Source organism: Nipponia nippon, unplaced genomic scaffold (genome assembly GCF_047370975.1).
Source record: "Nipponia nippon isolate SJK-2023a ecotype South Korea unplaced genomic scaffold, ASM4737097v1 scaffold_9, whole genome shotgun sequence".
In the NCBI taxonomy this organism is placed as follows: domain Eukaryota; kingdom Metazoa; phylum Chordata; class Aves; order Pelecaniformes; family Threskiornithidae; genus Nipponia; species Nipponia nippon.
The window spans coordinates 47,672,462-47,695,131 of NW_028262413.1; the positions used below are offsets into that span (position 1 = coordinate 47,672,462).

The following is a 22,670-nucleotide window of genomic DNA, read 5'->3' on the forward strand; positions in this document are numbered from 1 at the left end:
GCAGCTTTGGGCTCGATGACCTTAAGGGTCTTTTCCAACCTAAATGATTCTATGATTTAATAACATAGATTATCAGTATTTGAGAGGTACAGATATAATGTCGTCAGTGCTAGTGACTGTTACAAACCAGAGGTTGCATTTGAAATACATCTTTGAAATATTTCCTATTAAAATCCATTATGCCAATACTCGTAACGATCTCTATATCCGATGCGTAGCTAGGATAATATAGATTAAATGCAGTTTTGTTCCCTCAACAGATGTGAAGCCGTCCAACATGTTGGTGAACACGCGAGGCCAGGTGAAGCTCTGCGACTTTGGGGTTAGCACTCAGGTAATTCCCCCTTCGGATATCTGTCCCCTCTCTTTCCAATGTCAAAGTCACCTGGCTGCCAGACAGACAGCCCCACAGCCAGCTCCCCTCTGCTGGGACAGCCCTATTCATTTTTAATCTCCGGGCGACTTTTCTTCATCTGAATATGATTGTTCATTGTTTAATGACAGTAAAAACTGCTGATATTGTAATTACTACTTACGAATAGCAAACTTCATTGATATGCAGCTTTGATATGAAAGCGTTTTGGCCAGACAAAAGGGAGGGCAGAACGAGAGATGTGTCTGGGGAGCCCAACTGGCCCACAATAAAAATTAATATTGGGAGTAACAATAGTGGTGGGCTTTTACAATGTGCAGCACAAATTTTAATTAATTTCCATTTTGGGCCTCCCTGGAGAACTTCTCTGATAGTGACCCGTGAGCTTGCTGTGATGTTGATTTGAATTTCAGCACCTTTACTCTCAGCCAAACATGAGGACCAAAGAGAAGGTCAGCCTTGTATTATAAGTTGTCAGAGTCTGTTGTCCCTCCAGCGTATTTAGTGCTCGTAGCATTCAAGTGATGAATGTGGCTTTATTCACATCTTGAGCCAGCTGACTGAAAAATGAGCACGTTCAATCCTACTTCAAATTGACTTTTTATATCAGACTGGTTTGGGGTACTAAAGCGATAAGCATCCTGTTTAACAGAATTGTTTAAGGTTATCTGCCATAAACTGTAATGCAGTGCTTGTTTAAATTGGAACCCTCGTTCCGAACAAAAGAGAGATTTAATCATTTTTAATGCCTTTGCAGATAAATTTGTTCCCTTTTACATAATTTTTAGTTGATTTATAGGAATGATGATTGTAGGTTAAATGAGGAATAATTGCCCATTTTATTTCCACATTATCTTTATATTGTTCTAACAGACTGTTTTGTCTGATAGCTGGTGAATTCTATAGCCAAGACGTATGTTGGAACAAATGCTTATATGGCGGTAAGTGGATTTATGCAGGAATAACATTTAAATAGAAGTATTTGTTCACAGCCTTGTTCTGTGTAATGCAGGATGTACTCTAAATCAATTCTCAAACTTCATCTCTCCCCATCCCCAGCATAAGCTGTGTCCTAATTGTGTGTGCCACGAAGCAACTCCCTTTTACTGTCTCGCAGACCCGCTCCCTTCCTATCTGCTCGCCTACCAGCTCTGTGACAACTGCACTTCTTGCTGATACGGAAGAGTAATGCTGGAAAAGCGTTTCTTTCATGTATTTTTAGTTGTCTTTAATGCATTGTAACAGCTGGGAACAAAGAATAGAGCCAGTTCAACGTAAAAAAGCAGCTTTCCACCGACAGCCTGCAGCTCCTTGCGGACCGTCGACAGTCGGATGCTGTCCACGGTTTGGGAACCGCTGCTCTGGGCCTGCAGTTTAGCAAAGCATTTAGACACGTGCAGACCTCTCATGGGCTTCTTGATACCTAAGCACCTGTGTGGGTGTTTCCCATGTGAAGCTGCCATGGAAATTTGAAGCTAAAAATATTTGGACTAGTAATATTAGGGCATTAAGTTGCATGTTGTGTAATGTTCACACCATACATATCAAGTCATCAGTACATTTCACTTTTGTACATAAATTTCGGTCAGAATGCTCGTTATGATGAGGCTGCTTTTGTCCTTTTTCTGTACGTGAAAGCATAAATTCCCATCACGTTTAGATCAAAATAAAATATTGTTGAAGATATATCATTTGGAGGAACGCTGCTGCTGTTAGCTGGGATGTGAGGCTTGGGTTTAGCAGTTCCAGCTGACCTGACAGCTGGCCCGTGGTGTTCGTGTCGTTGAGATTAATACGGTGACGAGAGCCAGTCTGAAAGTAAACTACAAAAGTTAGCATGTATTTTCATGAGATCAGTTTAATTAATTTTAGTTCTCTGTTTAACAGATGTGAAAACTTAAATGCTTCAGTTTAGAGCAGTGTATTAACTGTCATCTTTTATTTTTGGCCATTAAAATTCTTTTAGCAAACTACATATGTCGTAATATTAACGAGGAAAAAAATTAGTGTTCGGCTTGTTTAAAAAAAAAAAAAGTGCAAGCAATACAAAAGTGGTCGATTAGTTGTATTTTTCAAACCTCAGAAAAGAGGAGAGGGAAATCCATGACCTTTAATCGCTTTCCGGTATTTTTTCGTACTTTCTTGTAAGAAGAAAGCAGACCAGGGGGTCCATTTGTTTGCTAAGTGCTTTTCTAGTCAAGGTGTACTCATTATGTAGCTTCTGAAACGCTCATGTCACCATCCTGGAAAGACTTGGACTATCCTGTGTCATCAGAATATTATGAAAGAATGTTCTAAAAAAAAGGAAAGAGAGAAAAAAAAAAAATCCAGTCTTCTATATTACCACTTTTGCTAGTAAGCTTGCTGATTTCTATGCCTCCATTTTCTAAAAGAACTGGAATATAGCGATTCAGACAAATAAACAGCTTCAAATTAATCAACTTTTCCAACTCAGCTGTTACTCTTAGAGTGGTCTTAAGCAGGTCTGAGAATTAAATTGTATTGGGCTTTTAGTGCAGAAATCAAGATTACTGTTCTCTTTCCCGGGTGTACGTTAAATTACTTTTTTCTGATTGTTTATGGATGAATGTGATGCATTCATCTATTAATTGAAAAAGAGAAGCTTAAGCTAAACTGTACTTGATCTGATTTCTTGTGTTTAAAATTGTTTTGCTTGCTGAATGAGTCATTTGTCGTCATCAAACGTATAGTCTAGTCATCAAAAAATAATAAGCTTTGGTTTGTCTGCCTGCTTGGCAGACTGTGAATTTGAAACTGTTAAAAAAATTGAGGTTTCTGTTTAAAATAAACAAGCAAAACAGCTTTTTGATTGAGAAATTAAAATTTCCAACAAAAATACATTTTCTGTAAAATCATCTTATCACCACTTTATCCAGCAAAAAAATTTGGACGAAAAAAGTAACCAGTTGTAGAAATTTTTAAGAGAAAGTATTTTTGAGCTGTGTATCCTTGGGATGATCTCTGTGTTGCACACTTTACTTCGTGCACGTGTTATTCTTCTTTTCATCTTCTTCTCCATACTGTTACATTCACGTGACTAGACTTTTTGTTTAAATCTGCAAATGATTTACTTGCCACTGTCTTCCGTGAATACCTAATTTCTAAATATAAGTTGCTGTTTAAAACTTGAGCTGTTACAACGGAAGACTAAACAATTTAATATTGCTCAGTGTGAATTCTGCATCTGATTTGGCGGCTCAGGAAAGGCCAGGGTCTCATCTGCACGAAGGAGGTCTGCGCGCGCGATCGTCTTGCCACAGGTGCGGTGTCTGCGGTAACAAAGCATCCTTGGCCGGGGTAGCCGATACCGCGTTATGTTATAAAGGCAGACGTACCTGTCGGCGTACGTTTTTGGCTGCGTATCTGCATCTGTGCGAGGATCTTTGCCAGTATAGAAGGATGCTTAAAAATCGTATCCTTATATGATGCTGTTGCAAACATCTCTTAAGATATGCTGACCTAGGCTAGCTATACTTAATAAAGGCTTGCCTTAATGAATTAAAAAAAAAATAAATAAGATTTTTAGGTCACTGTTCAGCTCAAAATAAGTGAGGGTCAGTCAAAAAGATTTTGTTCCAGTTACATTCTGGGGTGGGTTTTTTTAGGTTATGGCAGTTGTGGAAGGCTATCCTTAAAGATAATGTGTTTTTTTACTTAACATTCATGCTGCGATAAAAGCTCTTGACCTGGGATTAGCAGTGCAGAGTAAACATCCGAAAACACATTGGACTGGCACTAATTTGGGAGTTTGTTTTCTAAAAAAGGTCTCTGGATTATTAAAGACTAAAAATACAGCCAGTGCTTCGTAGGTGGCTGGGCTAGACAGGTGCATTAACAGCACAGTGGGGAGAGAAGTCTCATGGAGCCTTTTATTGTTACATTTCATGCTGTACTTGACCTTGGAAATGCTTAAATTGTAGCTTTCAAGTAAAAACTAGCAGTTATATTTTACAGCATTCTATTTCATGAGGCATTAAACTTGCTATTAATAGTTTTGAGTGAAGTCTTTTTTTTTTTCTATAGGTCAAAAATTAAATTAAAGAGTATATAAAATAAAATTGCTGGCATGTGACTTCATTGATTCTTTTGGCTTCAATAACTTTGCTTTTTAAACCATAGTTACTCCCCAACCCCTTGACTCAACATCAGGAGTCTGTTTTCCTAGCGTGCAATAGATGTATAAACCATTGGACTCGCACAACTTGACCTTGCGCTTTGCTGCACATGTGCAAGCCATTGGCTTTTTTGTTGGATAAAACAGCCCAGACACAAGTGCCAAGGCCAACTTTGCAAGGTGCATAGCAATGCATGGTGAAAAGTCTGAGCATAAATGAGGCCTTTCCTCTTGCAGAAGAGGCAAAAATAAATAAGTCACGTTTGAAGAGTGGATTTACTCTCTGCCAGGTTAGCTGGTGAGCTTTAAGCTTCTTTGCATTTTCTCAGTTGATTTGTTTGCCCTGGGCTAGCTTTTGCGGAATAAGTACGTATGTTTGTCTGCTGGGCTCAAGAAGGTATTTCTTTCCGTCTCTTTGCAGCCTGAGCGGATTTCAGGAGAACAGTATGGAATTCATTCGGACGTTTGGAGTCTAGGGATTTCCTTCATGGAGGTATGCAAACATCTCTCATTTTCATGTGCACATTGCAAGAATCAAATGAAATCTAACGTCAAAATATTTTAACGTGGCTTCTGCATACTCTTTTATATGTGCATGCTTTTAACTATTGCTGAATTTCTTGGCTGTATTTAGAATGGGTTTGTTCTTACTGCCTTCAATTCCGTTAGATATAAAGAGCCTCTGTACAAACCATGTAACAGTCTTAAACCTCTATTAAAACTCCATTTGAGAGTAAGGAGTAGGGCCTGGTACATGGATGCCTCTGCGTCCTTTCAACACCTCTGGGACTGAAGATAGCGGTATTTCTGTGTTGCATCTTCGCAGGCCAGGACAGAGTGGGATTTATTAGGGTTAAAATAGCGTTATGCAGATTCAGGGTTTGAGCTGGTTAATGGCCTTGCAAAAGCTTTGCAGAAATATTTGCACGATGGTACGAGTCTCTCCCTGTGTGATTGAATAAAGTGTTTGAATTGAAGTGTTCACAAGGGCTTTTAGAAAGATTTCTCACAAACATAGTTTCAAGCAGGAGAAAGTCTTATCAAGATGAAGCGGTTCAAAGAGAATGTGGTCGTAAATGCAGTCATTCAGGAGAACCCATGCCTTCTGCAGGCTTAGTCAGAACAGGGTCGGGTTTGATTCAGGAGAAAGGTTGGGTTTTTTCAGCTTAGGGTTCATCAGATGTTTTAAGAAACATAAATTTCAATGATTTTATAAAAATGGATGATTGTTTATAGGGAAGATAACCTAGAGTGTATAAGTTGAGTAGAAATACCTGTGTTATGATAGCGTCTTGACCACTAAAATCAGATCTGGCTTGGTCTGGTCTGGGAGAAAGGGCAGGTAGCTCTGGTCTGGTGGTGACCACGTATGGTACGGGTATGTTCACGTAGCCTTTTTCACGCTGGCCTTGGCTGGCCACAGACAACCCAGCTACTGCTGGAAATCCTTGCAGCCTTGACAGCTCGAGCAATAAGCTCTCAGGAGAGTTTTTCAACTCAAGGACAGTCCCGTGAAAGGACTTCCCCCTGCTTGGAGCAGTTGTTTCTTCCTTTAACAACAGTTCATTCGAACGGTCGATGACTTGCATCATCTTTCTTGCACAGCCTGACAAAGGCGTGATACGATTAAGCGAAAAATATAGGTGCCCTTCCCTTCTCTTCTGGTATAATATAGTATCATTAAGCTGAATCTGAATATACCTTTTGGTGAAGTACAGCTGATGTTTTTAGCAGCAGATTAGATAGAAGCTAAGTAGTCTTGGTGCTGGCCCTCTGCATCTAGGCAAATTTCACATTTTGTAGCCTGAACGTGAACCAAGACGAGCGTTCTGTTTTCAAACAACAAATTCTTGCCAGATCAGTTTTAACCAAAATGAAAATACTTAATGCTGAATCATTTCAGATCTTGTAAATCTTTTCCGGAGTCTGACTGAGGCTAACCCTGAATTACAATCATGACATACTTTAACGTGTCACAGGGGATGCAGTTCTCTTAATTTGTTTTACTGCAGATTTTAATGGTTTGTGATGCTGGAGAGCCCTCACAATTTTGGGAGAGGTACAGAACATCCTCACGCACTCTGTAAATGCATCTAGCCAACAAAGGGCTAAAACGAGATTGTATTACATTAAGACTTGACTCTGGTATTCTTCCTGATCCACGGTGGAACGGAGTGGTATAAATGCAGAAGTCCTGCAGAGCAAGCGTTTTCTGGTTCCTTTGCTGAATAAAAGATGTATTCCGATGTGCAGCAGCAATATGATGATTTACCGCGTAGACCAAGGTATTTGGAATATAGTTTAGGATTATTAGTAGGTAACCTGGCTGGTTGTGAATTTGATTTGAAGGATGAATTTCACATTATATTAGCCAACATTAGGAAAACTCCTTTAATTTGCATTTGCTCTCCCCTTTTAAACCTTCTCGACTTGTTTTTTCTTTCGCACTTTCCATGAATGTCTTCTGAACCAGATGTACAAAAAAAACAATTTGGTTCTGTGCGCTTTGTTAATTGGTATGTCATCTGGTCCTCCGAGACCTCTCTTCAACATGATCGCTGTTTTATTGAAGTGGTTTGAGTGATGTGTTAAATGATAAAAGCAAGGACAGCGGCTTAGAAAAATGTCTCAAAAAAGGTGAAGAAGATGCTCAAAGAGCCACACAAGGTCACTGTCATTAAAGTAACACTGTATTGACATGGGGATTGGTAGTGGAGACACCCAGGCTCTTGTTGATGGAACTGTTAAAAAGAGAAGTTAGCGTTTGCTGTAGGATTTTTAAATCATCTCCACTTAGTAGTGTAGTACTCAATCCCTACAACTTCAAGCTAGCACAGTTACAGCATGTTAATTTAAACGAAATGGCGTGTTGGGACCGAGTTAGCAAGGGCTGTCCTGACGTATGAAATAGCAGCTAAGTAAATCTTTTCATTTTCTTTAATATTCTTCTGAGCCTTTAAAATGTCTTTGAATTTCTTTGCCGCAAAGCTATGTGTAAGGAGAAACTGAACCGTTACTTTTGAAGGTTAAGAAGACTGCCCCCAAAAACTTGCTAGTAGTGTGAATAGTATTAGATGTGGGTACCACCAGAGTTTTGAGAGATGGTGAGCGTTCTTGTTCCTTCTGAAGTAAGAAGCGTCTGAGGGTGTTCAGTCTTCCCTTTGCCAAAAGAAAAAGAGGGAAAAGAAAAAAAAAAAAAGAAATGCTGCTAGCTTTTTTATTATTATTACTCTTTTGGTTTTTTGAGTTTGCATTTTTTTCTTCAGGATTTTTTGAAGTGAATTAAATTTAATATATAGTCTGTAAAACTGTTTAAAAGTGTTTCATCACAAGCAGTTTGTGTGTCTTCATGAGGTTTTTCGATGATTTATTTAAGTGCTCTTGGGATGACAAAGCAAGTTCAATTTAAACCAATGACATTGCTGTCACTACATCGAAGACTGTGTCAGCATTTTCCTTATAAAAGCTGTTTTTCAGGGGTTTATAACTCAGTCATAAAATACACTCCAGGCTGACTGGGCTGAGTCTGAGTGCTCTTTGCATTCTGTAACCGATTCAGTCGCCCTCCCGGCACCGTGCCCTGCGCAGGAGGATAAATCAGATTGCCTAGTATTTCTTGTTATTCTCCAATATGACTCTAATCCTACCTTGCGCGGCTGCTATCCGAAAGTGAACTTCAAAGCATCCAAAATGGGATAAAATACATCTTGATGGTTTTTGATAGGCAGCGTTCTTGTCCAGTGGTGCCTTTTTGTGGAGATGTTTGAGGAGTAGGTATGCTACTGTCACCTTCAGCTGAGCCGCTTCTCCTGGGATAAGAGACTGCTCTAAGAGACAAGAAGCTGGGTGAGAAGAGCTTTGGTGGGACCTGGCAGGGCTGGTGTGTTCTCTGGTCCTCCTGTTTCCACAGGGGGTTTCTTCTTGGTTTTCTCCTGGATTTTACCATCTCAAAGCTGCCTGCTGAGAAGCACTGGCATGCTCTCGAGACAATACTGAGGACCAGAGTCTCCTACATGTCATGGGGAGAGATGGTAGGTGAGGAGAAGGGAGTTTTGGGAAGGGAATGGAATTGAGTTGTGATCCGAGTTGTTCACTGAGGCAAAGTATAGGCTTGCAGATCTTTGCCAGAAGAACCAGGGCTCATTTTATCTACAGATAGAATTGGTATTATATTACATCAAAATGCAGGAAATTAAAGTGATTTGCTTATGCCACAAACCGAGTAAGTTTTGGAGGTAGAATACGAGCTCATGGGCTTGGCCAACGATAATGTTTTGCATCTCCTTTTGTATCACATCCTGGTCTCTACTTTCCACTGTCCTCTGCTGAGAAGAACAGCTACTTTCCCGCATTTCAGGCCTCCTTTTAAAACTAACTTGCAAAGATTATCAGTGTTCTCTCTGTCAGAGAAAAGGAGTTTGTATATCAGTTTTAATATTAGAAACAAGTTGGTAAAACTCCCAAAGTGAGAAGTTTAAGTCTTCGGTCACCAGAGTTCTCCGTTATCTGTATATTTGCAAGAGCTTTCAAGGGTTGCTAGTTGTTTGTGACATTTGTGTTAAGATGCTGTTTTAAGCAATATTCCAAGCAGTCATATGACAGATTTTCAGCGGTTGTGTGCATTCCCACATATAGGAACACCAATATATATCCAACAAACATGGCTTACGTCATGTATTTCAAACACACCTACGTATCTTCTGAGCAGGGTTAACACCGAATGTGTGCAATGTCAGCATTATGGAGTCTTAGACTCTTCAGCACGCCTGGGCTGGGAGCACAGACGGAGATTTAAGAAGAGCTCACTCAGACCATCGAGGCAAAAAGGAGGAATATGTTTGAAGAGGGTGCCACAGAAGAAACAGCTCTGCTTTAAGATGATTCTCTTAAAGCACTTCAATCTTTAAGATGTTTCACTGCATAAAAATGACGTGAAGACTCATGTATATGTAATCTGGTCAAGGAGAGGAGTTTTCAGAAGAATTCTTTCTAAGGAGTCTAAAATATGTGGTCAGTCACGTATCATCAGCTTTGATGTGCTAATGGTTCAAGATGAAGATTGTGAGCTGATCTGCAGGAACTCCTGCAGACCACGATTTGGTCTTCTGCAGGATTTCACTTATGTGTGGACATAATGGTTGGTCTTTCATCAATTTTACACCCTTACCTGAACAATAGCAGGGAGACACATGTGGGAGGAAATCTGAGACCCGAAGCTTGGTGGTACAGCATAGCTTTCCATAGTGGCACTGGAGACTTGGTGAAGGTTTGGTAGAAAGGGGTACAATCATGATGGGCCAACTGCGAATGTCTGCGTGACTGCTGGAAACAGACACAGACCATACAGTGACCTACGGTGTCGAAAGCTACACTGAGTAGAGCCAGGAGGAATTTTAATTAAAATAGTCCGTTACAAGATGGCAAGGGTCAAGCTTAAATGGGAAATGAGAATTTGCATTTAATCTCCATGCAGAACAGGAGTCTTGATATTGTAACAAAATACTTGGCTGAAGCGAGGTGTCTCTGATCAAGTGACAGTTCTTACTGGACTTGTCCTTGCTTTTTGTGTGCTTGGAATGAGCAGAATTTTATTCTGCACGTTGAAACTGGAGAGACTGGGAATGGCCTCGTCAGGGTGATGCTGCTGGTGCTGGTAGAGCCCCTGAGAACGGCTCATAGCAGAAGGCATGAGGTCGTCATTAAGCAAATATGCGAAGAGCATGATTTCCCCGTTCCTACACTGAGAATTCAAGAAGTTCTTAATGCACTAGCTGGATCTGGGCACATTTCAGTAGACACAGTATGATGTGTCTTAAATTACTCTTTTTCTTTTTCCCTTTTTTTTCCCCCTCCCTTTTTTTTCCCCCTCCCTTTTTTTTCCTTACTGAATTCCAGCCTTCTCTAAACTAATAAAAAACCCAAACCTCGCTTCAGTGCCCAGCCACCTTAATAACCAGCAATGCTGGGATGTGATGGGTGTTTACTTCGTCACTGCAAATCACTCTAAAATAATACTAATACTAGAGAAAACTTAAACCAAGTGTTTCTGAAAATGCTGGATTACCATCTGTGTGGGCTGACATCTTCTTCTCTGCCGACAGCAGGGCTTCGGGCAGCGCTGGTTTCTGTGGCCCCAGCCCTTGGCCAGACCCTTCCTGAGAAAGAACCAACTTTATGGAGAAAACGTTTTGTTTCTGGCCTTTTTCTGGTTTCATGAAGTATGGCTGAGAGCAGACTCGTGCCTTGAGCCCTTGGACCTTGCAGCTTGGACCACTGATAATTGCGTAGGTCCGACTATTTAGCAACAGACATCTTTCGTTTAGGATTAAGGAAGGCAAGAAAACAAAAAGTGCTTTTTTTTCCAATTAGCCTCACCCTTTTACTCTGTATTTTTAAGGACTGTAGTAGTGTGGTGTTTGTGACTTGTATGGACAAATCCTTGCACGCTTCACTCAGCCCTTGAGAGTGGCTGTAACACACAGAATTTTGCTCAATAACTTGGATTGCTCTTATCTTAGCGTATTTATGTAGTTTTAATCATTCTGTACAGAATGATGCGTTTCAGAAACTTGTTCTTAGGAAAAATGTGGCCTAGTTTTGTTGTTTTTTTTTCTTCCCTTGAGCTATTTCGAGCAATTTCTCCAAGCAGTGGCCGTTAGCTCCGTTTTCTCGTCTGCCATCTTCAGCGGCCACCGGGATGAAGACAGACAATGTCCAGCTACATCCCGATCTTTGTGGTAGCAGAATTAGAAGTAAAGGTACCGGTGCCTGAGGGTTGGGTCATGAATTAATAATTGCTGTGTGGTGGCGGAGGCCCGTCAGAATAGCTGAAAATGGGGAAGTTGCCTCGCCGAGCGCTATCAATCACTCAGTGACCATAACTTCCAGTAATTAGTGTATTTTATGGGCCTCTGCTTCAGTGACTCGGAAGCACATATGCTCCACTCACAGCTAAACTTAGCCGGAGTAATATTCCAGGATGATTTATCCTCTTGCTGCACTGGGATGTAACCCTATATTAGGTGAAGATTGTGAACTAAGCTGCAATAAAGTGTAAGTTTAGGTACAGTTTGCGCGGGTTGAGACCTCAATGTATCATGTTTCTCAGCAATTGCTCTTAGGCCGCTGTGGGCAGTCTGTGCGGCAGCGAAAGGGATAACACAGTTCTCTACCTGAGCAGGCAGATGAACGGGCAATTAAGGGATAATATCAGCTGTGGTGTATTCGTAATATAGAGGATTACATAATATAGATTAATGTTCCTAATTCTTATACTGTGTAGAATAGTTGTTTCTGCTTTTAAAAAGTCAAAAATTCAGAAATGTTTGTCAGTTGAGTCTGCTTTTCCCTGCTATTTAATCGGTTTGTAAGGGCAGATGAACTCCCTCGTGCCAGTGGAGATGGAGCGCAGCAGTGCTGCTGCTTCGCTGAAGTTGGGCTGCATTTCCATCAGCACAACCGAATTTAACGTTTTTTTTTTTTCCTTTAGGTATTGAATCTAAATCCAGCGAACAAATAAGTGGGAAGCCTCTCTACTCAATCAAGTAGTCTCATTAATCTTTATGGACCATTTGTGCGAATTTTGCACCTGACAATTTCCATAGATTGGACCTGAAAGGCCCGTGTCCCCCCTTTTTCCCTTTAGAAAAGGCGCTGCTATTCTAAGCAACACCTTTGAAGACGTAGCAGTAAAAGCCTGGTAATATAAGGGATTTGTGGCGAGGAAGGCATGTGCAATTTAATCATGATTGTCTGCAGTCTTTAGTTTGCAGTGCATTTACTATAGTTCATATTTAAAAGAAGTCAAAGTGAAACTAATTATCTTTAATTAAGGTGAATTAGGCTTTGATTTTTAATATATTTTATGTAGAGAGATCTCGAACTCATCTGCTCAAGCCAAGGAATGTCCCAAAGGTTATTAGGGCATATTTCTGTTGGGCCTGACGGTATTAGTAATAACCTTCTTCCTCATAGTCCTAGACGTGAACAAATATGTCACTTCATCAGTCTCTGTTACCCGCGCTTATGCCCCTCTGCAGGGGTCGCAGATTCCACAAGTTATCAGCTAATGGCGTTATACATTAAAAATTGAAGCTTTCCTCACTCTGAGGCCTTTCAAGGCTTTGTTCTTAAGCCCCAGACACTTTGGAGTGCAGCTGCAAACTATAGGCAGAAGATTAAATTAATTTGTAACTCTTTTTTCGTCCTGCATTACTAAATCCTGCACATTTAATTGAAACCCTACTTCAAGATGCTTTGTGTTTCTGTTCTTCTTTGTTGTCAGTTTAACCTCAGAAGCACTTTAACGCTGGTAAATTGCTGTTATATCCTTTTGGATTCTTTTTTTTTTTTTAACTGTGCAATAAGAGGACAGTGAAATTGATATTAGAAGGAAAGAAAAATCTTAGAGTAGTTTTTGAGGTATTTAATATTTATTAAGGTACATACCCTGCAGAGTTTCAGGTGATTTTAAGCCATCTATCTAGGAATGTATAAATTGGTCTTGGAATGAAATTTCACCTGGGGAATTTTATGTTATCCAGTAGTTAAGTCTGATTTTTAAAGTTTCCTGTGTCTGAATGTTCCGAAGTGGCGGCTGCTTTTCCATAAAATGAGGGTTTAACTGCAGAGCACAATCTAAATGCAAAATCCTTAGATGGAAATTTAATTGTGTAAAATGTGCACAAGGTAATTAAGAACAAATTTTAGAACATTTCAGACTATAAAGTCCTCCTTCAGCTAGATCGCTAGCGATATTGTAAATGCTTATTTTCAATTTGCAGTTATGCTGAGAAACATGGAATGTGTCTAAATTAAGAATAAAAACATCCCATGCTTTTCAGTATAACTGTAAATTAAAAAACAACTTGCACAACATAGACAATAATCTAAGTGGGAGACTTTATTGCCTGAGTGTCCTAAAAATATGTTTTGAACTTTCTTCCCTCAGTCACTTGCGGAGCAGGATAGGGACCGGGTTGCTATTGTAATTCTTATTCACAATATACAGGCAGGCAAGTAAAGAGCGAGGTAGAGAAAGCGGTTTATTAGAGAGGATTTCTGCGTTTCCATTTTCAGTTCCAAAACTGTTAATTCGATTATTTCAACAAGTCCTTTTAACTTTGTGTTCGCTTATCTGCACGTGAAATGTATGGATTCGAGAACAGGTTAGAGTTGCTTTCCAGCCCTTCTTACGGCTGCTCCGTACAGAGGGTTTAGGCACCTGCCTCTACCGAAACCGGCTGCCTCATGTTTTTTGCTTTCCCTTACGTGTTTTTAGATATAGTTTGATAAAAATCAGCGTACATGCACACTGTATCTCTGCTTGTTATTTAATAATCTGGGATTATTTCTCAGTTTATCAAGTACTGGTTTACAATCTGATGGCGAACCCCGTACATCCGTCTGCACCTCCGTCCGAGTCGGGGGGAAGGCTCCTGTCGGGTACTTGCACTTGGAAGTGCACATCATTTTTCAGGACACAGCCTCTCTGAACACCGTAAGATGAGCATGTTAAGTGCTCTGACTAAGACAGTAATAGTTTAAAAACAAACACACACACGCCACACCCCACCCCCCCCACCCCCCCCACCCCCCCCAAAAAAACCCTACACAGACATGCAGTTGCTCTAAAGTACAGTGGTGTAGGAAAGTGTTATTCTGATATATTTCTTGCTGATATGGTCTGATTCTCATTTATATTTCCAGACCATGCTGGCATTGCAAGTCACTGGGCCTTTTAAAAACGATGGTTTTTACAGTTCTTGTTTAGTGGGAAGGTATCCATAGGGAAATGAGAACCAGCTCCTTGAAGTTTAATCATTCCCTTCTCCCCTCCTTAATATCCAGAGCTACATAAAATACTGATCAGTTCCCAAATCCAACTGGTGTGAAAGGAAACATTGCATTTTTGTTATAATGCCTTAAAAACAAAATTGCAAGTTCCTGAATTTCATTGTCTAAATGCAGAAGAGATAAGTTTTTGATAGCATGTTAGTTTGGTAGTTTACTTTTTTTTTGTTATCCCACATTGGGCTTGTGCTGCATATGTTTATAAGACTTCCTTGAGACAGATGATAGAGAGCATGAAAATTCCTTTAGTGAAGCTCTAATCTGATTGTTTTTTGGGTTTTTTTTCTTTACTTTAACTGTGACGCTATTTATAAAACTAAATCTACATACAGAGGTCATTGGTTGGCTGAACTTAAACCATTTTACTTAGTAAATTTAATTAAGAAAATACAGTGCAACTCATAAGCAAATGAGTTTTTCCTAGTTTTAAACCAAACCACCCTCTTGAGTGCTGATTGCCTTGCTCGACCCCTGGTGATATAGAAACAGGCAAAATTAAAAAGGACATTAAAGCTTCATTAAATCTGAAACACATTTAGTACAGTGACATATCTGCAGGCTATTTCAGGGAAGATTACATACTCTTTGGTAAGTTTCTTAATTTATAATACCTTGACAATCTTGCAGGGAGGAAACAACTCTGACTAGATGAATCGAGTGATGGTTCGGGGGGGTGCAGAACTGGCAGATGATCCCATCCATGGCTGTATCGCTTTGCAGTTCTCAGTCAAGGAGCAGCTTCACTGAGAAGCGTGTTTCTTTTTTAACAGCCCCCAAAGAACTTGTTCCTGATGCATTTTGGATTCTTCGAAGCTCATTTATATACCCCGTACTTAACGTCTGGCAGAAAACTGCTCTTTCCCCAATTATTCTGCTGCCTTTGGAGCCCCTGCTGAGGCGTGTGGTGGTCAGGGAGAGGAATCACCAGTGAGAACAGAAACGCTTAGTTTGAAGTCATCATCGAGGCAGTGGTCGTTTTTCTGCTTAAATAAGATCTGCAGAATGGTGCCCTGTGCATATAGCCACAGTTATGTTCTTGTTCTGCAGTGGGATAACTATTACATTCCGCCAAGCCTGTAGCTATTGTAATGACTATTCTTAAGTCAGTAGTCATAGGAAAAATCAGGATTTCTTCTGTTCATGGAAAAGTATTTGGCATTTATAGGTTTGTTTCGAGGCTGTCACAGCAGTGCTGTGCTTCTTAGGATCTCGAGCAGCTTCTTGGAAGTTAAGGATGGTCCTCCCAAAAGAAGAGAAGATGAAAAAGGGTATGTTTTAGTAGCTCCTGGTCCTTAAGACTGAGCATAACAGCAAACGTAGGGTCTTTGCTTGACTATTTAGCAGTGTATTTCAAAGCCTGCCATCAGAGAGTGACTGGAGTGACACTCTTGAGCTGGGAGAAGCTGTGAACCAGACACAAGTGATAGAAAGGATGGCGATCAAGCCTGCTTAGCTCAGGTTGGTTTGTTACGAGGATGAATTCGCTGCAAAGAGAAGCACTGCGCTCAGCACTGCACCAGAAACAAAACTGAAAGGCGGAATTCACCCCAAAGAGTTGAGTCTTAAAGGCAAACCTGGAAGACAAAGCACAGAAGAAACCCAGAGGAGGAAGCTAGCTTAAATTGTATCACTTTGGAGAACCTGAAGAGATCTTACTTGTCTTGTCACCTGAATGTTGTTCCCTATTCCAGTGTCTCTTGTAAGCCTCATTTCTTCTACCTTCTGTAGGTGTTGGTCTTGCAAACCAAGCAAACACGGCGATGCCCAAATGGAGGGCTACAAGCAGATCACAGCTTTCGGAGAGACGAGTGGCACAAGAGAAATGTCTCAGAAAAGCTGCGTATGTTATTGCTAGTAGGATCCTTGGTCAACACCAATGCTGATGTAGCAGACCATAATGGCTTCTCCTCAGTCATTATGCAAGCTTCCACTGAGGAGGTATTTAGGAAAGTTTGGGGTGATTTTTCAGTGATGCATGGAAATTCAGATATGCAGTTCCTGTAACTGTGACGTGTCTGTGCAGTAAGCAAGCATTCAGACATATTGTACAAACCGAACAGCCCCTTTAGAACCCACTTGATGTGTCTGTAGATTTTCAGGACAAATACTATCTCAATATTGAAAAAGCTCTTTTAAGAGTAGTCACCAAAAAAATTGTTTCATCTCTTTGGGTTTCTCTTGCATGCCTCTCTTACACAAATGCTTCAAGACCTGCTCTGCTTTTGTAACGTCTTTCCTCTGAGGATCTGAAAGAAGTTTACTGTACTTGCTAAGGCTCACAGCCAAATGGCTAGTGTGATCCTAGGTTTGGACAGCAGCTGGAATTGCAGAAAGGGCACCATCTCTGCTGTTTTCTGGTTGCTTCCACTCGCGCTGTCAGCTGCTTCTTACTGCCTTCTCATGACCTTTTTCCTGAACTGGTGAGGCTCGAGTGTGTCTACTGGTCTTTGCCCCATCGGTTCCTCACCTGGCTACAGCTCTGTCTATGCCTTATTGTTCACACTTAGGCTAGTTTTGTGCTGCCAGCCAGGCTGAAATGTCATCAGAGGTTAGCAGAGCTGCCTCAGCTGCAATCTGGCTAGGTCACGTAGCCACGGCACCGAGGAGCTCCAATATCAGTGGCCATACAGGTGCCGTGAAACAGCTTTTGCCCAGCACTGACGTGTGGTTTGGCCTTTGCAGTACATGAGACGATGGCTTAGACCTTCAGCATTGACGCTGTTACTTAGTCTGAGGTGAATATACCTAGTTTATCATGCAGACAAATCAATGATAGTAGTGCATCTATAACCTTTTTGGTAGACCTCCAAACAGGGGGAGGATTGGTAAGGGGAGGATTCGGGAAGGTTAACTAGAGTGTAGGGAAGCTCATTGGACTATGGCTCCTCCGTAAGCCGTGGAGAGAGGTGGGCTTAGCCAGAAAGCGGGTCAGAACAGAGCTGCTCGGAATGGAGGAGTCTGTGTCAACTCTGAAAACCTTCACCGAATTGTAGGCAAAATAACTTAAACGAGTTGTATTTTGCTGAAATTGTTTCCAAGGTTCAGATACCAAATGGGAAAAGCTAAAGTCTCATACGAAGAATTTATCATGGAATATTTATTAGCTATGGCATTATGGCAACAGTAGTATCATTGCTGGGTCTAATACTGATACTAGCAGAATACTCTAGCAATGCATCAGTTGACTTACAGAACAGTGCGGGCGACAGATCTAGTTGACACCATGTGCAATTGAAAGTAGATCTGAAGAAAAGACGAGGTGGCTTTGTGCGGGTGCCATGAGCTCTTCCCAGATCCCACTCACAGGTTCCTGGCAGGGTTTGACACGGATAAGGAAGCAAACCTCGGCCACATAACCCAGATTTTACTCTGAGCCAGTTAAGGAAGGACTTTGGGAGTTGAGTGCATGCTCTGCAATACCTGTTCATTGCAGATAATTATCAGTAAAGGTCAGTGTCGTTGGCCTCGCTATTGAGGCTGAACTGGTTTAATTTAGAGAGTCCTCAGGAACCTGGGCATCAAACAGTGTTACTGAGTGGGGCAGACAAAAGAGCTTGAGAAACACAGAAATATTCAGCAAGGTAGAACAAGGGGTAATTGTTGTGAATGACTCCATTCTAAATACAGCTCTTTGTGTGTTTTCAGAATTACTTTTGCTGACATTTTCCAATTTATACAATAGTAAGAGTTGAGTACTTTTCTCTCTTTAAGAAAATGTGCCCTCCATGCAAATCTATATAACTAGACAAATATTATTTCCTTTCCCAGCTTGCTCTTGGGAGGTTTCCATATCCTCAGGTAAGATTGTTCATTACTGCTGTTTGCCACTGTGACATTCATTCCTATGTATGAAGGTGCAGAGAGCAATTGTGAACATTTGAGCCACATACAAATAAATCTGTCCTGTTAAATTGAAAAGTGGTATCTTGAAGGAGTCATTTAGAAGTCTCTATTGATTTTTTTTTTTTTTTCTCTTTTTCTCTTCTCCAAACTCTAGATTTTCTTTCCCTGGAGACAATGAAAATTATGATGATGATAATGATTGTTTTGTTGTGAGATTAAAAAATAATCCAGTATGTACAACAGTGCTTTTGAAGCAGGAAGGTGTATCTACTCCTTTTTTATACTTTAATTTTTAATTCCAATGTTGAATAATGGAACAATGGTCTAAAACCTTCTCAAATCAAAAATACAATGTGAATGGAATACTTAAGGGAGCTCTGGATTCTCCCTTTTAAGAGGACCTAATATTAGTATCTTATTTAGATACTGGCATTTTCTAACTTTCCACCGACCTAACTCCGTTTCCTTGAAGTTGGTGGTAAAACTATTTCCACCTTCAGTGGCAATGGTTAGGCGAATGCTGAGCCCTGCATTACCGCCTAATATTTTACTTTGTCTGTATGCTTGAAAAAAACGAAGCTCTGAACAAAACAACCAATCCAGAAATAGGTTTGATGATTACTTTAAATTCTTATTGCAAGATGGATGTTAGAATTCATAGTAACAAACTATTCTGGAGTTCCTCAAATTATTCTTTAATGGGAGAGGGGAAAAAGTGAAGTGTCCGGGGACTAAAATGAATTATTTGAATGTGGTTTTTATGTTTTCGTATGTTTTATGCACACTATTTTCTGCATCTTGGTCTATACAGATCAGAGTGCCTGGAGGCATGTCTGATTTAAAGGTGGTGTTGGTCTGTGCTCTTTAAGCATCTATTAACTTGCTATTATTATGCAAATAACTGTTGTAATACACATACTAATTTATGCATGGTTAGATTATGCAGATGCCTCACAAACATGGTTATTGAATAATAGGCTGGGACTCATTCTCTCTCCCATTTTTATAAGCTGTTTTAAGCAAATTCTCCTGACACTTTTATGGACTTGCAAAGGTTTTGCATATGTAGAAATATACTGACTTTTCACTTGCTCATCTCCTATGGAAAACGTTTACTGACTGAGAGAGCTGTAGCTGGTTAGCGGAACACACTTTGCACATTTTATCCGTATTTTAAAAGGTACCCTCTCCTTTGAAGGGAGGATTGAAAAAGAAGCTCTTGTGTTGAAGTGTCCTCCGTACGTTGGCGTACTCACTTGTGCTGGTTGAGTGTCTTGATGTTCGCTGTAGATGGTGTATTATAACACTAAATCAAAGTGACGTGGGATACAATTTAAGATAACCCTCCGTTCGCAGAAGTGTTGGAGCTTGGGGAAAGAAGTTAGAGCGCATACATTATGTATGATTCGAGACAGAAATTTGCTTTCTGAATTGGGAGCAAAACACGATTGCTAGTTTAAGATCTTTTTTGCTATTCTAATTAAAAAACGGATCGGGTTTGTAAAAGAATATTTGGCAAGTCAGTAGTCCATGAAATTGTATATATTTTTTAATGTAAAACAGTTGAGGAGGTGAAACTTTAAAATGTAGCTATTAAGCTTTTCATGCAACTGCTTTTCATAAGGATTTTTATGTGAAGAATATGTATTTTAGATATGTACTTACATAGCTGGCCACAAGAACCCTTAGAAACCCGCTCTAATTAGGGGGATAATTAGTAGGGGGTTTTTTAATGTCTAAATATCTCTTTATCTCCCTACGTAAGGGCCCGATTCTGCAGTCATTCACTTCAGTAAATCCTCCTCACTTCAGTGGGCTTATTCAAATGATTGAAGCTAATCGTATGTGTGTTTGCAGAATTTGTCCCTAAATAACTTGAAGTTACTTCTCTCTGAAAATGGAAAGTATGAATACATGTTTGAGAACACCTGAAATTTTCTGCAAATGAATGTTTGTCTCCAGCTGTAGCTGGAGGGAAAAAAAAAGGTTTTTTTCCTTTTTCTCTATTTTTAAGACACAGACAAATGGTGTGTGTAAATTCAGTTTAAATGAATAAGATTTATAGAGGGAATGATTGCAGTATGGAAGTTCAGGACGCCTGCAACATACCAGTAAGACTGAAGGATGATTTTTTTTTCCTGGCCTTTAATAGAATATTTTAATGATAGAACTTACCACTTCTCATTTTCCACATGTTCTATAAGTATTTATTTTGCTAACGCTTATTTGTCAAACTATCATTATTTAATCTTATGTTCACAATAGAGTCTTATCTTGAAAGCACTTAAGTGTGCGAGCAGCTACTTGTGTAAGTAAAGTTGCTTATGGGTGTGTTTAGAGTTATTGTAAATTTTTTTTGTCTTGATATGGAGCTAACTTCATAATCTGTAGCTAACTGCCAAAGGCAGTGATCTGAAGAAGGAGATAACAAACAGTAAAGAGCAGGCTTCCACCATAAAAACTTTGCACAGGAAACTCTCATCCTTAAAATGTGATAAATTTCTAAAATGGCTATGGTTTCCATTTTTTGTTGCTCGTTTTCCTGGCGTGGCATTGCAACGTGCTGTTGCTGGCTTGCTGTAATGTCAGATTCCTTTTGGAAGTCTCAGGGTATGACGCTCATAGGATTTTCTGTAGATACAAAGGCAAGCACTTAAGGGTATATTCTTCCCCTGATGTGCTTGCATAACTCTATTAAAACTAATAGGAATGGTGCACGCGCTCACACATGCACAAAAAATACTCTTTTGAATAAAGTTCTTTCCTACGTAAACATTTAAAAACGAAAGGAGACGCCTTTCACTCAACGCAGTCACTAGTCCGTAGTCCGTCCGGCTTTTTAGGTACGTGAAGAAGGCACGTAGGGAAAATAAGTTTCAAATTTCTTTTAAAAGTTTAACCTTAATTTATGTGATTTTGATGTTAGGTGTCTGTGCAGAACGAACTGTAAAAAAAAAAAAAAAAAAAAGCCATGGCACCTCACAGTATATTTAATTAAATTTAAAGTTGGAACCCGAAAGACGTGCAGCGGCTGAACAAACCGCGAGATGTACCGTTAATCACGTAGATTCAAATTCAGTATATTGTATAAAAACACGATGGGGGCGATGACTTGTTTAATGATAATGCGATTTAGGAGAAATGAAAAGAATTGCCCACTAAATATTCTCGGCTTGTAGTCAAACTTTATACAAAGCAGGATGTTAAAAGGACGCCGCATCCATTAGGGAAATATTCCACAGAAATAGGCAGTACTCAGCTGCCGAGGATTTAATCAGCTACAGGAAAGTGCGGATTACGACGACTGTATTTAAGATACTTTTGCATTTAGAGAAATGTTTTCCTTCCTTTGGCTACAATTCCAGGCCTCACTTAATAAATTATATGAAAATGACCTGAAGTTTTTTTTCAAAAAAAAAAAAAAAAAAAAAATCCACCAAACCCCCCTGTCCCCCACTCCCCACCCTCCCATCCCACTGCTCCCCCCCAAATCTGAGCAAATACTGCCCCTGGTATTGTAAAGCTTTGAATGTTTTCACACCCCATTAATTTATTACTTCTCTTTCCTCATCTTTAAATTTTTTTTCTTTTTTTCTTTTTTTCTTTTTTTTTTTAAATTCAGACTCCCCGCTGCTACAGCGATTTTCATCTTGTTGTTAATTTTCCCTGCTCCATATGGAGCTCCAGACATTTCACCTGGAGGCTGTACTAGATTTTGCTGTAGCGATCGCACTTCCGGAGGCCAAAACTGTCATTTAAGGTTCCTGGTGCATCTGTCTACGCCAGGCTTTTCACTGGCACCGGGAGAGTGTGAATAACAAATTGGATGCACCTGAGATTCAGATGATTAGTGTGTTTTGTGAATCTGGGCGACTTGTAAGCAGCTAGCTGTAGGGATGGGGAGGGCTAAACAGCTACCCTGGGTGAATCCGTGCTCACACCTTGCGTTTGGGGTGTGCGGGGAAAGCGCGAGCATCCCGGCAGCCTGAACGCGGAGAGTAACAAATATTTCATCCTGCCTTGTCATTGATTAGAAAAGAGCCTTTAATTTCATTTCACCCCATGTTGTGATTAATTTGCATTCTTTGTCAGAAGTTAATGGAGTTTTTTATGGTTCACTCTGAAATCCTTGAAGACATCAGAGTTGATCTGATGTTTATACAACCGCCAGCGGAATTTTTTCATTTGATTGATGGAGAGCTTGATGTTATTCCAAACGGCTTTTTAAGCTGTTTTTAAGAATTATTTGAATAAAATGCAAGCAAGATATTGTTATAACGATCAAGATTATCTGTTAAAAATCTGTTTCAAATAAAGAACATGATAAGTAGAAAAAAAGATCAAAAAGACAGGAGAAATGATGAATACAGAAGATGATATTTTTTAAAATATAGAATCCAGGGATTCAAATAAGTTATTTCAAAATGTGGTGGAAGTAAGAGACACCTTAATTTAAGGCACGTTTTT

At 40.0% G+C, this 22,670-nt stretch overlaps 1 protein-coding gene across 8 annotated transcripts in view; it reads left to right on the top strand.

Moving 5' to 3' along the window:
• Positions 1-22,670, top strand: part of MAP2K5 (mitogen-activated protein kinase kinase 5) — a 140,837-nt gene that overhangs the window by 69,455 nt on the left and 48,712 nt on the right. For 5 of the 8 annotated variants that reach the window (XR_015701397.1, XM_087744317.1, XM_087744323.1 and 2 more), the window contains 4 exons: positions 261-334; positions 1,264-1,314; positions 4,930-5,001; positions 18,129-18,158. Coding sequence is in view for 7 of the 8 variants with exons in the window: in XM_087744317.1 (XP_087600443.1) it covers positions 261-334; positions 1,264-1,314; positions 4,930-5,001; positions 18,129-18,158 (227 nt within the window). In the remaining variant the exon portion in view is untranslated. Of the gene's footprint in view, positions 1-260; positions 335-1,263; positions 1,315-4,929; positions 5,002-11,131; positions 11,238-18,128; positions 18,159-22,670 lie in introns of those variants that run through there. The other 3 variants (XM_087744318.1, XM_087744321.1, XM_087744322.1) reach the window with 2 other exon arrangements.